This window comes from Pseudochaenichthys georgianus, chromosome 13 (assembly GCF_902827115.2).
Source record: "Pseudochaenichthys georgianus chromosome 13, fPseGeo1.2, whole genome shotgun sequence".
NCBI classification, from domain to species: Eukaryota; Metazoa; Chordata; class Actinopteri; order Perciformes; family Channichthyidae; genus Pseudochaenichthys; species Pseudochaenichthys georgianus.
In genome coordinates, this window is record NC_047515.1 from 28,367,865 (window position 1) to 28,381,014 (window position 13,150).

General features: G+C 40.4%; 1 protein-coding gene across 1 annotated transcript in view; it reads left to right on the plus strand.

Annotated features, from left to right (window-relative positions):
• The window catches only part of gosr1 (golgi SNAP receptor complex member 1), a 25,366-nt gene extending 13,848 nt beyond the window's left edge, over window positions 1-11,518 (plus strand). The window contains exons 7-9 of the mRNA XM_034097759.2: window positions 6,869-6,898; window positions 10,038-10,120; window positions 10,980-11,518. Of these exons, the coding sequence (XP_033953650.1) occupies window positions 6,869-6,898; window positions 10,038-10,120; window positions 10,980-11,104 (238 nt within the window). The 3' untranslated portion in view covers window positions 11,105-11,518. The remainder of the gene's footprint in view (window positions 1-6,868; window positions 6,899-10,037; window positions 10,121-10,979) is intronic.
• The last annotated feature ends 1,632 nt before the right edge of the window (window positions 11,519-13,150 follow it).

The following is a 13,150-nucleotide window of genomic DNA, read 5'->3' on the forward strand; positions in this document are numbered from 1 at the left end:
AGATGTGCATTTTTTTTGGGTCACTTTTTATATTTCCGTAAGTGTTACTAATAGTGTAAGCGATCTTCAATCAATCAATCAACAACTTTATTAATCCCGCAAGGGGCAATTGGTTATGAGCAGCAGTTTATGTCATGTACACAGGCAGGAACATCCAAGAAGAAAACACACAGATACACCCGGGAGCACAGATGTGGATCATTCCAATGTACACTATAAATAGTTCAAAGCATCACAATAATAAATAAATAAATAATCAAGTTAAAAGCCTTTTCAAGAATTTAAAAGTTTGAGTGCAGAAGGGATGAATGATTTAGAAAAGCGATTAGTCCTTTGAGCAGGTGGAGCATATCTACGCCCTGATGGCAACAGACGAGATTCATGTGAAAGAACATGACCTGGAGAGGCCAGAATGCTCTCTGCTTTCCGCAGAATCTGTTGGTTACAGAAGGAGTTTAAGTCTCTCTGTTTCACGCCGATGATCTTGGAGCAGGTTTTAACAATGCTGTTCAGGCTGTCCCTGTCTTTCAGTGTAAGGCTATGGAACCAGCAGATAAAAGAAAAACAAATAAGGCTCTCAATGAATGCTTGGTGAAAACGACAAAGAATGAAAGGCCTGACAGAGAAAGAGTTCAGTTTGCGAAGAAGGTGCATTCTCTGTTGACCCCGCTTCACAATACACTCAGTATTCACATCAAATTTGAGGTGGTCATCGAAAACGCTGCCCAAGTATTTGTATGATGTGACAATTTCTACCTTGTCATTGTGTATGATGCACTCCTTAGGAACATCCTTGTGACGTCTAAAATCAATGATCAATTCCTGGGTTTTAGAGACATTTAAATCCAGAAAACTGTCATCACACCAGGAAATAAAATCAGTAAGAGCACACTCGTGGCCTGATTCTGAGCCGCTAAGGAGGGACAAGAGGGCGGTATCATCAGAGAATTTAACCAAGTAGCTGTTGTCTTGCATGCTCCTGCATTTATCAGTGTACATTTATAAAAAGTAGATCTTGAACTTGAACCGTTTTTAGGGCTACTGGTTTGTGAGTTTGGCTCATCTTTACCTTATTCTCTCTCCTTGTATCTGTTTTTCCATCTCTCTCTGCCATAACGGTCAGAGCTCATGAATAAACTAGAGAGAGGGAGGGAGGGGCAGGTCCATTACAAGTTCATGCAGGAAATGCTCTAATGGTAGTGGTCACTGCTATCAGGACTTCCTGGCAAACGGAGGAATTTATTTTGACACAGCAATGGTGTCGGTGTGAAGTGAGGCACATTCACTTGTCCACACCTACTTTAACATTGCCAAACATTGGCTTGAATATGATGAAGACTTTCTTACTCTTCGATTCAAATGTGGACATTTCATGTTTTATCTTATCGCCAGTCTTGGCTATCAACAGGGTGCAGTTACAAAGTAGCAGCTAGCTAACAAGAAAACAATACAACATGGGCATTTTTAAGTGATCTTTTATGGTGGAGTGGATAGAACAGTGCTCAATGTCCACCTGCTTAAAGCTTGCTCAGATACGTAGTGGAGATTGTTCACTGAAATGAAATGAGCAGAACACTGAAGCAAGCAAAAAGAGCAATGCCATGTCTTGGGTCAATTCATTTGAGTGCTTTGTTTCCAGCTGGTTATATCAAACTGCTCCTTAAAAAGATGTACCTTAACACTGAAAAGAGAGCTCATCTACCATATCCATGCCCTCACGTGTTTATGTTCCAGTACAGACATTATGATTGTAGTGTTTTGCGGCTCGCTGTTATGTGCTGAATGTATTCTGCTTGCTTGGTATTGTATTTGCCATTGTAAGAGCCCGGCATTTGCACAATGTTCTCTCCCTTAGCAGCTACATTTACAAATGTCTACAACAAAATGCAGGAAAGATGCTCTCGACCGTGATGAAACCATTTTCAAAGAGTCTGTCTTGCTTCCCCCAGTGCTATACTCATCAGCCATGGTTGGTGAATGGCAGCGTTACTGTAAAGATCCTCCTCGAATCTGACCATTTGTGAAGTGTGCTGACTATGTAGCACCGAGCTTTGATTTATGACCACTTTTCCTCTTTGCTGATGCAGTTTGCTTTCTACAAATGTTGCCAAGATTCGCTACACTGTTTCCTCGGCAAAGTAATTAATGTTTCAGTTTACCTGGCTGATTGTATAGCCTCACATTACTCTAAAAGCCAACATGACAGGGCATTCATCTCAGGAGGTTGCTGCAAAACATATCCTTTCACAGAACCATTTTTGATCGTCTATTCATCTTCAATCAATCAAGGCAAGGCAAGTTTATTTATTTATATAGCACCAGGCAATTCAAGGTGCTTTACAAAAATGAAAGACATTCAGATAAAGGCATTTAAAAACAGTAAAAGATAATAAAAAAAGCATTGAAAGAAAAACAAAAAATGAAAGACATTAAGAAAAAATACATGGATAAAAGTTACAGTGCAGTCTAAGATATCAATAGTTCAATTAAAAGCAGCGACAAAAAGAAAAGTCTTCAGCCTGGATTTAAAAGTAGTAAGAGTTGCAGCGGACCTGCAGGTCAATCAATCAATGTTTATTTATATAGCCCAATATCACAAATGTTACATTTGTCTCAGTGGTCTTCACAGTTTGTACAGAATATCAGTATGACAATACGACACCCTCTGTCCTTAGACCCTCACATCGTACAAGGAAAAACTTCCGGAGAAAACCCACAGTTTAAAGGGAAAAATGGGAGAAACCTCACGGAGAGCAACAGAGGAGGGATCCCTCTCCCAGGACGGACCGATGTGCAATAGATGCCGTGTGTACCATCTTTGCAGTGGTGCCTGAGAATCACTGCAACAACCAGTGGTAAAATATCAGGCACTACTGAATGGACGCAGTCTGTACGTTTCTATATTCTTGAGTGTGAATGGAAGCATGTGGGTTGATACATCACATTGAGAAAGGCAATTAGCTTGAAGCTAATGAGCGATATAATGACTGCAGCAAAACAGTACTGACCAGGGGAAACGGAAAGATCCCACTGAAACCACAGAATGCCACATTGACATGAACGTGATCGCACAATCAATTTCACCACTACTGCTGCAGCTTGACGATGGAAGGAGCAAAGCATACATCTTTTGGCCCGTCTCCTTCTGCATATAAGATCTCCATAAATCACAGCTCACCTCAGCTCACAGCCGCTCTCTCTTTTGCTTCACAGCTCGTGATTTATAAGGATTACGCTGGCGGCAGTTAAACGGTTAAAGGTTTAGTTTTCTCTGTCAGTCGTTTGTCCGTCCACGTTTTTTCTTCCATCATTTAAGACCGGTGTCATATGGCTGTCTGCCCTTTACCTAACCACATTCTACTTAAGCTGTCATTTATGTCTCTTCAAGACATTCAGCCTTTGTTAGAGCACTTCTTGATCTTAAGTGCATAATAATCAAATTCAGCACAATGGGTTTGTAAGATTGTTTTAAATGTCAGTTGCTGCTCCCACAATCTCGTTATGGCAAACCATCCAGCAGGAGTTATGCGCCAGTTATTTTATTTTTTTAATACGTCTTTTTATTTCATTATAGTGTACAATAATTGATGCCATTTCATTTAAATTGTAATATCACAGTACACTCACTACACTCCCCACACTCCCCTCCTAACATTACAGGTCATTAGCAGGACCAAGCTTAAAGTCATTATACTAATATAACCCAGAAAAGTGTCTCCTCTGCAAAATCAGTTGGTCAATACTGACCCACAGTCAAATTTAGTTAAAATGATTTAAATCTCCTAATAGTATTGATTTGTGTTTAACTGATTTGTTTTTGGACTCTGAATATTGTAGTGCTCCATTCTGCTATAACAAAATAACTTCTCATTTTTCCTAACATGGAACTTTTAAACTCCTTTTTGAGAGCTTCCCAGCATTTGATGGATGCGAAACAATGACTGAAGACATTTTGATATGTCACAGTAGGATAGACACAGGTGTAAATGCTACAAATCAATCACGACTGAATTCTATTTTGCTGCTTCAATTTCAGGCTCCAGGTGCTGTGCAAGCTGTTTCTAATTCCCTTATGGAGTGAGATACTTGTATACGTCACCAGGAGCTGACATGAAGTATGGATCATAGTTTTGAGAACAATCTCTATGATTGAGCACCAAACTAGTGAATTATGTAGCATGAGATTAGACACGGTAACACACTTTAAAATGGTTAAGGTATAAAGAGAAGATTCGGGGAAAGGTTGAAGATGTTTGGGAAGAGTTTGTTGTGGATCAAATCAAAGCGGGAATCTTTGAGATCCCCCTTCCTGCTCCTCTGGTTTGATACATTAGGATGCTAAGAGCTTCACAGGAAGCACATATGAAGCAAGGCAATCAGGTTGTGCAACTGAATGGATGTGGAAATATGAAATGCATAGAATTGCTTCTACGGACACAATAACGTTGTTGTTGTTGTTGAAGTATAATAGTAGGGCAAATATTAGCTTCCTGCAGGACCTGCCTCAACTTCCTGATGAATACAGTTGTATTTGTTTGGTTTAGTTCTCTGAAACATAACCCAAATTGATACCATTAGGAAGTGAACCACTGAGAGCGTTTGTTTGTGTCTGGATGTGTGCCTTCCACTTTGGTCTGTAGGCAAGGCAAGTTTATTTATATAGCACTTTTCAACACAAGGCAATTCAAAGTGCTTTACAAAAAATGAAAGACATTAAGCATTAAAAGGAAAAATACATGGATAAAAGTTACAGTGCAGTTTAAGATATGAATAGTTCAATTTAAAAGCAGCGACAAAAAGAAAAGTCTTCAGCCTGGATTTAAAAGTAGTAAGAGTTGCAGCGGACCTGCAGGTTTCTGGGAGTTTGTTCCAGATATTTGGAGCATAATAACTGAACGCTGCTTTACCATGTTTAGTTCTGACTCTGGGGACAGAAAGCTGACCAGTCCCTGAAGACCTGAGAGATCTGGATGGTTCATAATTTAGCAGGAGGTCAGTAATGTAATTTGGGCCTAAACCATTCAGTGCTTTATAAACCAGCAGCAATATTTTGAAATCTATTCTTTGACACACAGGAAGCCAGTGTAAAGACTTCAGAACTGGAGTGATGTGATCCACTTTCTTAGTCACTGTGTTAGTGAGGACTCGAGCAGCAGCATTCTGAATCAGCTGCAGCTTTCTAATGGATGTTTTAGTGAGACCTGTGAAGACACCATTGCAGTAGTCCAGTCTACTGAAGATAAAGGCATGGACAAGTTTTTCCAAATCCTGCTGTGACATTAGTCTTTTAATCCTAGATATATTCTTTAGGTGATAGTAGGCTGATTTAGTAACTGTTTTAATGTGACTGTTGAAACTCAGGTCAGAGTCCATGACTACACCTAGATTTCTGGCTTTATCTGTTGTTTTGAACATTGCACACTGAAGCTCAGCGCTAACTTTTATACGTTCTGACTTGGCTCCAAAAACCATTACCTCAGTTTTATCTTTGTTTAATTGGAGAAAGTTCTGACACATCCAGTCATTGATTTGTTCAATGCACTTACTCAGTGTTTGAATTGGAGCATAGTCTCCTGGTGAAATGGTTATGTACATGTGTGTGTCATCTGCATAGCTATGGTAACTTATTTTGTTGTTCTTCATTATCTGAGCCAGTGGTAGCATGTAGATGTTAAAGAGAAGAGGCCCCAAGATGGAGCCTTGAGGAACCCCACATGTCATATTTGTCAACTCAGATGTGTATTTACCTATAGAAACAAAGTTGTTTCTGTCCTTTAAGTAGGATTCAAACCAATGTAGAACTGTTTCCGAAAGTCCCACCCAGTTTTCCAGTCGGTCTAGTAATATGCTGTGGTCAACAGTGTCAAACGCAGCACTGAGATCTAATAATACTAACACTGAAGTTCTGCCACTGTCTGTGTTTAAGTGGATGTCATTAAAGACCTTTACAAGAGCAGTCTCAGTGCTGTGGTTTGGACGAAAGCCTGACTGGAACACATCAAAACAGTTATTTAAATGCAAGAAATTACTCAACTGTTGAAAAACCACTTTTTCAATGATCTTACCTAGAAATGGGAGGTTTGATATGGGCCTGTAATTGTTCATTACTGAAGCATCTAGATTATTCTTTTTTAAGAGCGGTTTAATGACTGCAGTTTTCAGGGCCTGTGGAAAAATACCTGAGTGAAGAGATTTGTTTACTATATGAAGTAGTTCTGAGGCCATGCAAGGCAAAACATCTTTGAAAAATCCTGTTGGAATAATATCAAGGCAGCAGGAGGAGGATTTCAGAAGTTGTATAATGTCCTCTAGGTTTTTATCATTAATCTGTAGGACAAAAGCAGTGTCTGGATCCCTCTCTTTGCTCCAGGATCTCTCTGGCTCTACTCAGTCCAGACCAATGGCAAACATTCCTCTTTGATTCTGAGCTTAAAAGAGACTCCATCTAGCTTTGTCCATAAAACAAGTCTACCATCTGCTGCTTTTTGAGTTGCACACAAACGTTGTTAAATACATAATACTCTCTGCTGTTGTGAACACAGAAATGTGACCACACTACACTTTGTGAGAAGATTATAATTAATTAATCATGCTGTGTTGCCGCCCGCCTTGGTGGTTATTCCCAATTTGAGAGTTGATCAGATTGATGGAAGAAAAGGAATTCCAGTCCCACACAACATTACACTTAATTCAGCTGAGTTTCACCAATTACTGTGATTCAGTATCGTTAGCCTCCAGTCTGAAACTGATAACTGCCCACATATCATGTTTATAACCATCCAAGGTTTGCTATCCTGCCTCATGTCAATATATAACCTGTGATTTTCTCTTTTTCCTTCCTCTGCCCTCTCCTACTTTTTGTCTATAGTTCGGACCGACTGATGGATGACACGATAAGGTAAGACCTGCTCTCTGTCTCCCACATATGGGGCCGCTCCCACACCCCATCTCCACTGTCTTACCTACCTGCTGAATCCTAATCAAATGTACAATGTACCTTAACATGGCCTGACAGGTCCTGTTACCGTGGTTCCACGTGGCCGAAATGATATGAATAAACGTGTATTCTTAGTCCAATTGTAGACATGGTTTGTACGGATTATTCAACGAAAAGAGTTTTCTATACACATCAAAGCCTTGGAAGTGCAGCAACTGATGGTCACATTTATATCGTGTGTGCATTAAACGGAACAAAGCTGTCACGTGCCCAGAGTAAGTCCTCCCACCTCTCTGATTTATAGATGCCATCCATCTCTCTCCAGCCCTGCTCCTTCCCCTCTCTGCAGACATGCACAAATGACAAATATGTTGTGTAGGATTTACCCTCCATCCCTGCTGGCTGCTTTCTCTCCCACCCATCGCCTTTTCCATTTCCAGTCCCTGCATCTCGTAAACTATGTTTTCCTGGGGCTTGGCTTGGACAGCGGGCTGATTTGTGGATTTCGTCTATATTTCTCAAATTCCGTTTCCTTACATACCATTTTTTATAAGAGCTAATTTTCTCCAAAGTCTTGTCATTTTCTTCTGATCCTTTTCCACATTTTTGAAAACCTTTTTAACCTACGTTTGCAATTCTGTTTCTTATTCCTCCCAAGTTAAATGTGGAGATCATTAAGGTTGCTTCTCAAATGATCCTATCACACTCTCAAATAAATGCAACTAATTAACTAAAGGGAGCCAGATATAGTCGCTGGGGAGAGATGTTGTGTAAAATCGAAACATTTCCAGATTATGATTTACATTAGAAAATAGATCTGGTTACATCTGAGTCCATAGAGAAAAGATGAATAAAAGGCTCTAACATAACCAGTGGCCACTCGTCATTAGGCACAGCCCCACCTAGTGTCAACAGAAAGTAAAGCAAATAATGATCCCCAACATATGCAAAACTAATATATGTTAAAAAATACATTTTAAGATAATGTTTAGTCATCTGATTCGTCTGTACATTGCTGTTTTAGTCTGCATTCTTCTAATTAGTGTCTACAGTGTGCCTATTGAGCCGTGTTGAGCGACGTGGGGCAAGCCCCTCTCTCTGCTTATTAATATACTGCGCATGCTCAGAGTATTTTTCTATTCAATGTGTGCGGCAAACAAACAATCACCATAGGGACACTGTGCTGCCATACCCACCAAACGTCATCTCATAATTCAGAGAGCTGATTGGCTGTAAGTACATGTGCCGCGAAAAGTGTAGATGTGAAGAGGAGACGAGAGAGAGCAGCTTATAGCGATTTCAAATCAGTAAAACGGAAAGAAAATGAATGAAGTTGACCATCTACTTCAGGTTTGGTAAGTTCATTTGATGTCATAACTTAGATGTGTATATATATACACATCTAAGTTGTTCGTGCCCCACCACTTTTGTACATGTAAAAACGCCACTGAACCTAACTGTCTCTCTATTTGCTCTTTGAATAGTGAACTACTTATCTTTGGACGTGCTTGCTGTTGTTGCTTTGTTTGGGAAGAATTCAAGTAAAGAGCACACAGTCAACTTCTCCAGTTACTCTTCCCTCGTGTGGAGTGTCCTCTCCCTGTGGTTACCTCTCTGGTAACTCTGGCCCTTATTTCCATTTCCCTCTGGTGCATATCAGAACAACAAACAACCTTGAAAATAAATGCTGAGACGTGCTTACAAATCAGAATAACTTTTTGGTGCTGATTCAGGTTTTTAGTGAGAGTTGTATGTTGTAGAGCCCTCCGAGGCAGATTTATTGATTCACAATTTTGGGTTTTATGAATAAATCTGAATGGACAGAGAGTGAGTGAGTGAGTGTGTGTGTGTGTGGGGATCTTTATCCTCACTCCCTGCATCAAAAAAATTAAATAAAGACGTGTGGAGGTTCCTGTAGTCAGCAAAGTGTTTCTCCCTGACAGAGGAGAACATGATCCCCAAAATACTGCTGCAGGCCAAGACTGCAGACTGTCAGGGGAAGCCATGACCTCACACACACTCATACACACAGGCACCCGTTCTCTCTAGGCCTGCTGCTCATCAGCTCTTCCAGCCAAGTGTAAACAACCGTGGCGATTTCATTTACTTTGTTTTGCCCGGCCTCCTGTGAAGCCCTGTCTCTCTGGGCTGGGAGGAGTCAGTCCCCTGGGCGCTAACTGCTTATCACCTCGCTGCCAACAGTTACATTTTGTGCCACCTGTTCTTTGAGCATATTAACACTAAGCTAAAGTCAGTGTTTTGTCATTGTCGGGTTGTTCTGGGGAGTATTTTTCTAAATGTCTCTCTCTGAGAAGGGCTCAAACGAGGGCAGTGTAGCTTCCATTGATTACTGCTTGTAACAGACGCCACAGAGGGCAAACATAGAGCCTGAAACCTTTCCTGCCAACTGCCCAGCGGCACTTTGCTGCACTGAAAGGTGCTACAGTAACACAGCACCTCTACACCTTCCTGTACAAGCAACAGCTCACACACATATCGTAGGCACCGACGTAAAGATGAAGCAGTGATAGGATGACTTATGTTTCACTGCAGAACGATTGTCTTTTAGTACGGATCTGCCTACAGAAATATTGTCTTTTAATCTTAGATTGAATCACTGCGCAGGAATATTGAGAAATGAACAACAGTACAGTATATTCTAAACGTATGCAACCAATGAAATGATTGGACAGGCTTGTTACAGTCCGGTCGATACCAGATCTTTTTTTTGTGAGATCATTTGATTTGTTAATGGCTGACAGGATATAAAGAACATTTAAAAAATGATTTTTATTACCAACTCTAGCTTTAAATACTAAAAATTAAAAAATAAACTCGAAAAAAATCTAATAATTAACTAAAAAAACTAGCTTTTCTTTGGTCATACATGCTTTCCTGACATGGTGCTTGTAGGGAGCAAATGTAGGTGACAAGACATCTTAATTTATTTTCAACAATAGACATTTTAGGTGGTTCTGTTTTCCGCCTTGCCAGCTTTAGCGTTCTCACTTGCAGTCAAAGGCTCTTAACAATACTAATGAGTGCAATACCATGCAGCATTTTGTCACTGTTCATCTAAGTTCTCCCTTTTGTCTTTTAGTATTGCCATGGCGACCAAGGAGAATATGACCTCGCAGCGTGGCTTCCTGAAATCCATACAGAGCCGGGTCAACACACTGGCCAGTATCCTTCATGCTGCACATTAAGGTTGCTTTATGGTCTCCCTGGGGGGGGGGAGGGGAGGGAGGCCAACATCAGGTAAAACGAACAACCACCTAATTAATCACACGCCGTTGGCAATGTTAATCGCATAGTTGTGTGTGGAACCAAATGGAAGAAAGCTCACAATGGATTGGAAGCTGAAGGATTGGTGGTATGAAATGAATGCTGGTCCTTTAGAAATCAATGCTCACATATTGCTTTTCTCTGATGGAAAGTGGGTCTTTGTTATATTATAGGGATGGATCAAGGAGTGGTCATTCACACAAATTATCTTTTGATACTTATCAAATACTTAAGAAGCCAAGTAATGCAAAACGGTCTGGGCTAATGCAGGTGTAGAGGGATTATTTTTTTTACCATGTTATACATTTAATCAGTCCTCTTATTTACAATTGCATTTTGGCTTCCAAAGGTAACAAAAACAAGATAATGTTGATCAAATGAAAACTGTGCCGCATTTTGTTTAGCGATGATGCTCCTGTTTTCAGAATCAGAATCAGAAACGGGTTTCTTGCCAGGTAGGTTCACACATACGAGGAATTTGACTTGATAAAACATAAAACAAAACATCATATATATTAAGTTCAATATCCATCATGTTCCCCAATTCTAGATATCATATTATCAAGATCTCATTATATGGCAAAAATAAGATTTTTGTCTGAATCATTAAGCCTTCAAATGTTCAGATTGTTAGCTGTCCTGAGATTTTATATTTGCATGGCATCGACATCCAAAGTGTTTGATTTATGACTGCCAACCGAAGATGTCTTTGTGAATTTAAATATTTGTGATCTTCCATAACTTTTGACCCTCCTCGACCGTTTCCCAACCATCAACAATCTCATCCAGCGAATAAACCTGCGGAAGAGGAGGGACTCCCTGATCCTCGGCACAGTGATCGGCATCTGCACCATCCTCCTCCTGCTCTACGCCTTCCACTGAAAGCCTGCTGAATGTTTAAAGGAGCCGCACTCGACGTGCTCCCTGTAACATGGGAAACCCAGAGACTAAGCTCAGTGATTGGATAACCCGAGGCTCCTGAGCAGGGGGACATTCAGTTGGTCCAGATCTTGGACGGGAACAGATTTGGCCAACAAGAACTACTGAACTTGTATTTAGCAGTGGGACAGATGGAGGGCTGCCAACAAGTGAATGGAGACCAAAAGTACAAAATAAGTCTAGATTTTAATTAAATATATTGATAACTCACTGGAGAGTGTGAAGAGACTGAGAACGTGTGATGCATCATTATTTTCCACAGGGAGGATTTTTTGTTCAATTGTCCTTTTTAATGGAAGTGGGATGGAGAGTTCCTTGTGGGCTGTATAATGTGAAATTAATAAATTATTCATATCAGTGTGTGTGGTACTACTACAGTAGATACTGAACATTTAACGCTTTTTTCCAACTATATGCTGTGAACTCTACATTTTCGATGTAACAGCAGGGCTTGTACAAATATATTTAGTTTACTACATTTCCACTTAAAAATAAATTACTGTTGTGTTTTATGTGAAAGTAAAGCCATCCAGGCACTCCAAAATGTAAGAAAAGTAGTACGGGGAGAGTGAAAAATCTTTCTGGTAACTTCTTCAGACAGTTCGGAGGGCCTGGATCAGCTTTTTATTCTGGTTTTCACAATTTTCAAACACCCGACAATCCAATCGGTTATATCTCACCCCTATTGTTGTATTTGTCTTAATATTATAAAGAGAGGGACAGAAAGATTGGGGACTCCCTGGCTGGAATATCACCGATGATGGTTGGTTGTCGGCATTTGCAGAAAATGATTAATGTTAAAAGTACATTTTCCAAATTCAAAAACGTAATCCAAATACTGAGCAGCCTCTGTAAAAAAAACATGTATCACATGTTAATATTTAACAACAAAAAAGTAAGGATATAAAAAGTATGAGGTCAAAATGGATTGTCAGTTTGACCAATTATCCAAGAGGCTTCATCCTGTCTGAGAGTGGTAGCGGGGACAGGATTGCAGCCTGAACACAGTTATCAGATTCTTCCTTTAAAGAGTAAGATGTCTTTAACACCACACCGCCAGCTCTATTCACTTTTAGGTTTCTGGAGAAGAGGAATGAAGACGTCCTGCTTTAATGGTCGGCTGTTGAGGGATGTATCCGTTCTGCATGTATAGTTTGCCTGGCAGAGCCAATGAACCACTCTTCCATTTCACTGCACCTGAAGTACAAAGTGACTTGTGCGTTTGAAGATGGGACATCAAGCGTTTATCTGAGATGGGGTTGATTGCCGGCTGGGGGTGACCCTTTTAGATTAAAGTCTTTGTTGGGGAGGGGTGTAAGAATGTGAAAGCTTGTGTGTGTGAGAAACATCAATGTGTTTTATGTCTCACAGAATCAGGCTCACTTCAATGGACGGGAAAGGATAACATTGGAGTCTTGTCCTCATTCCTTCCGTGTGATGCCTTCCTCACAAAGTAAGACTGAAAGTGAAACAGTAGCCAGACAAGCATAGCCACCATCCCATGAATCTCTCACTTCCTTCAGGAGGGAAGCAATGTGCTGGAGTCTAAATTTGGTCCAGACGTGTACAGGATGTCGCTAAGACTGCGGAGGTGCTGAAGCATTGAGCTCCTGAATATTTCAGCCAGTCAAACCCAGCGGCGCCGAAGCAGAACTAAGTGGCAGATATTCTCACCTAGAAGGGTCGCGCTCCAGTAACTTCTGACAAGCACAAAGTCTGTTTTCTCACAGCATCTGAAATGTAAGTCTGTGTCTGTAGAAACCTACACGTAGAGTGGCTTGTTACATCTTTCAGTTGATGATGGCCTCAATTGTTTGTATTGATGGGCGTAAACGCTTTTTACGAGGACGTTAAACATTGGTAAAGTACACTTTTACATTTATACAACCAAGAAAAAGCTCTCACCGATAATGGTTGTATTTCTTAACGGATTTGTTTCTGGATTGGTGTGTAAGGATTGCATCAGGCAGAAACTCTGTGTATTGTGGA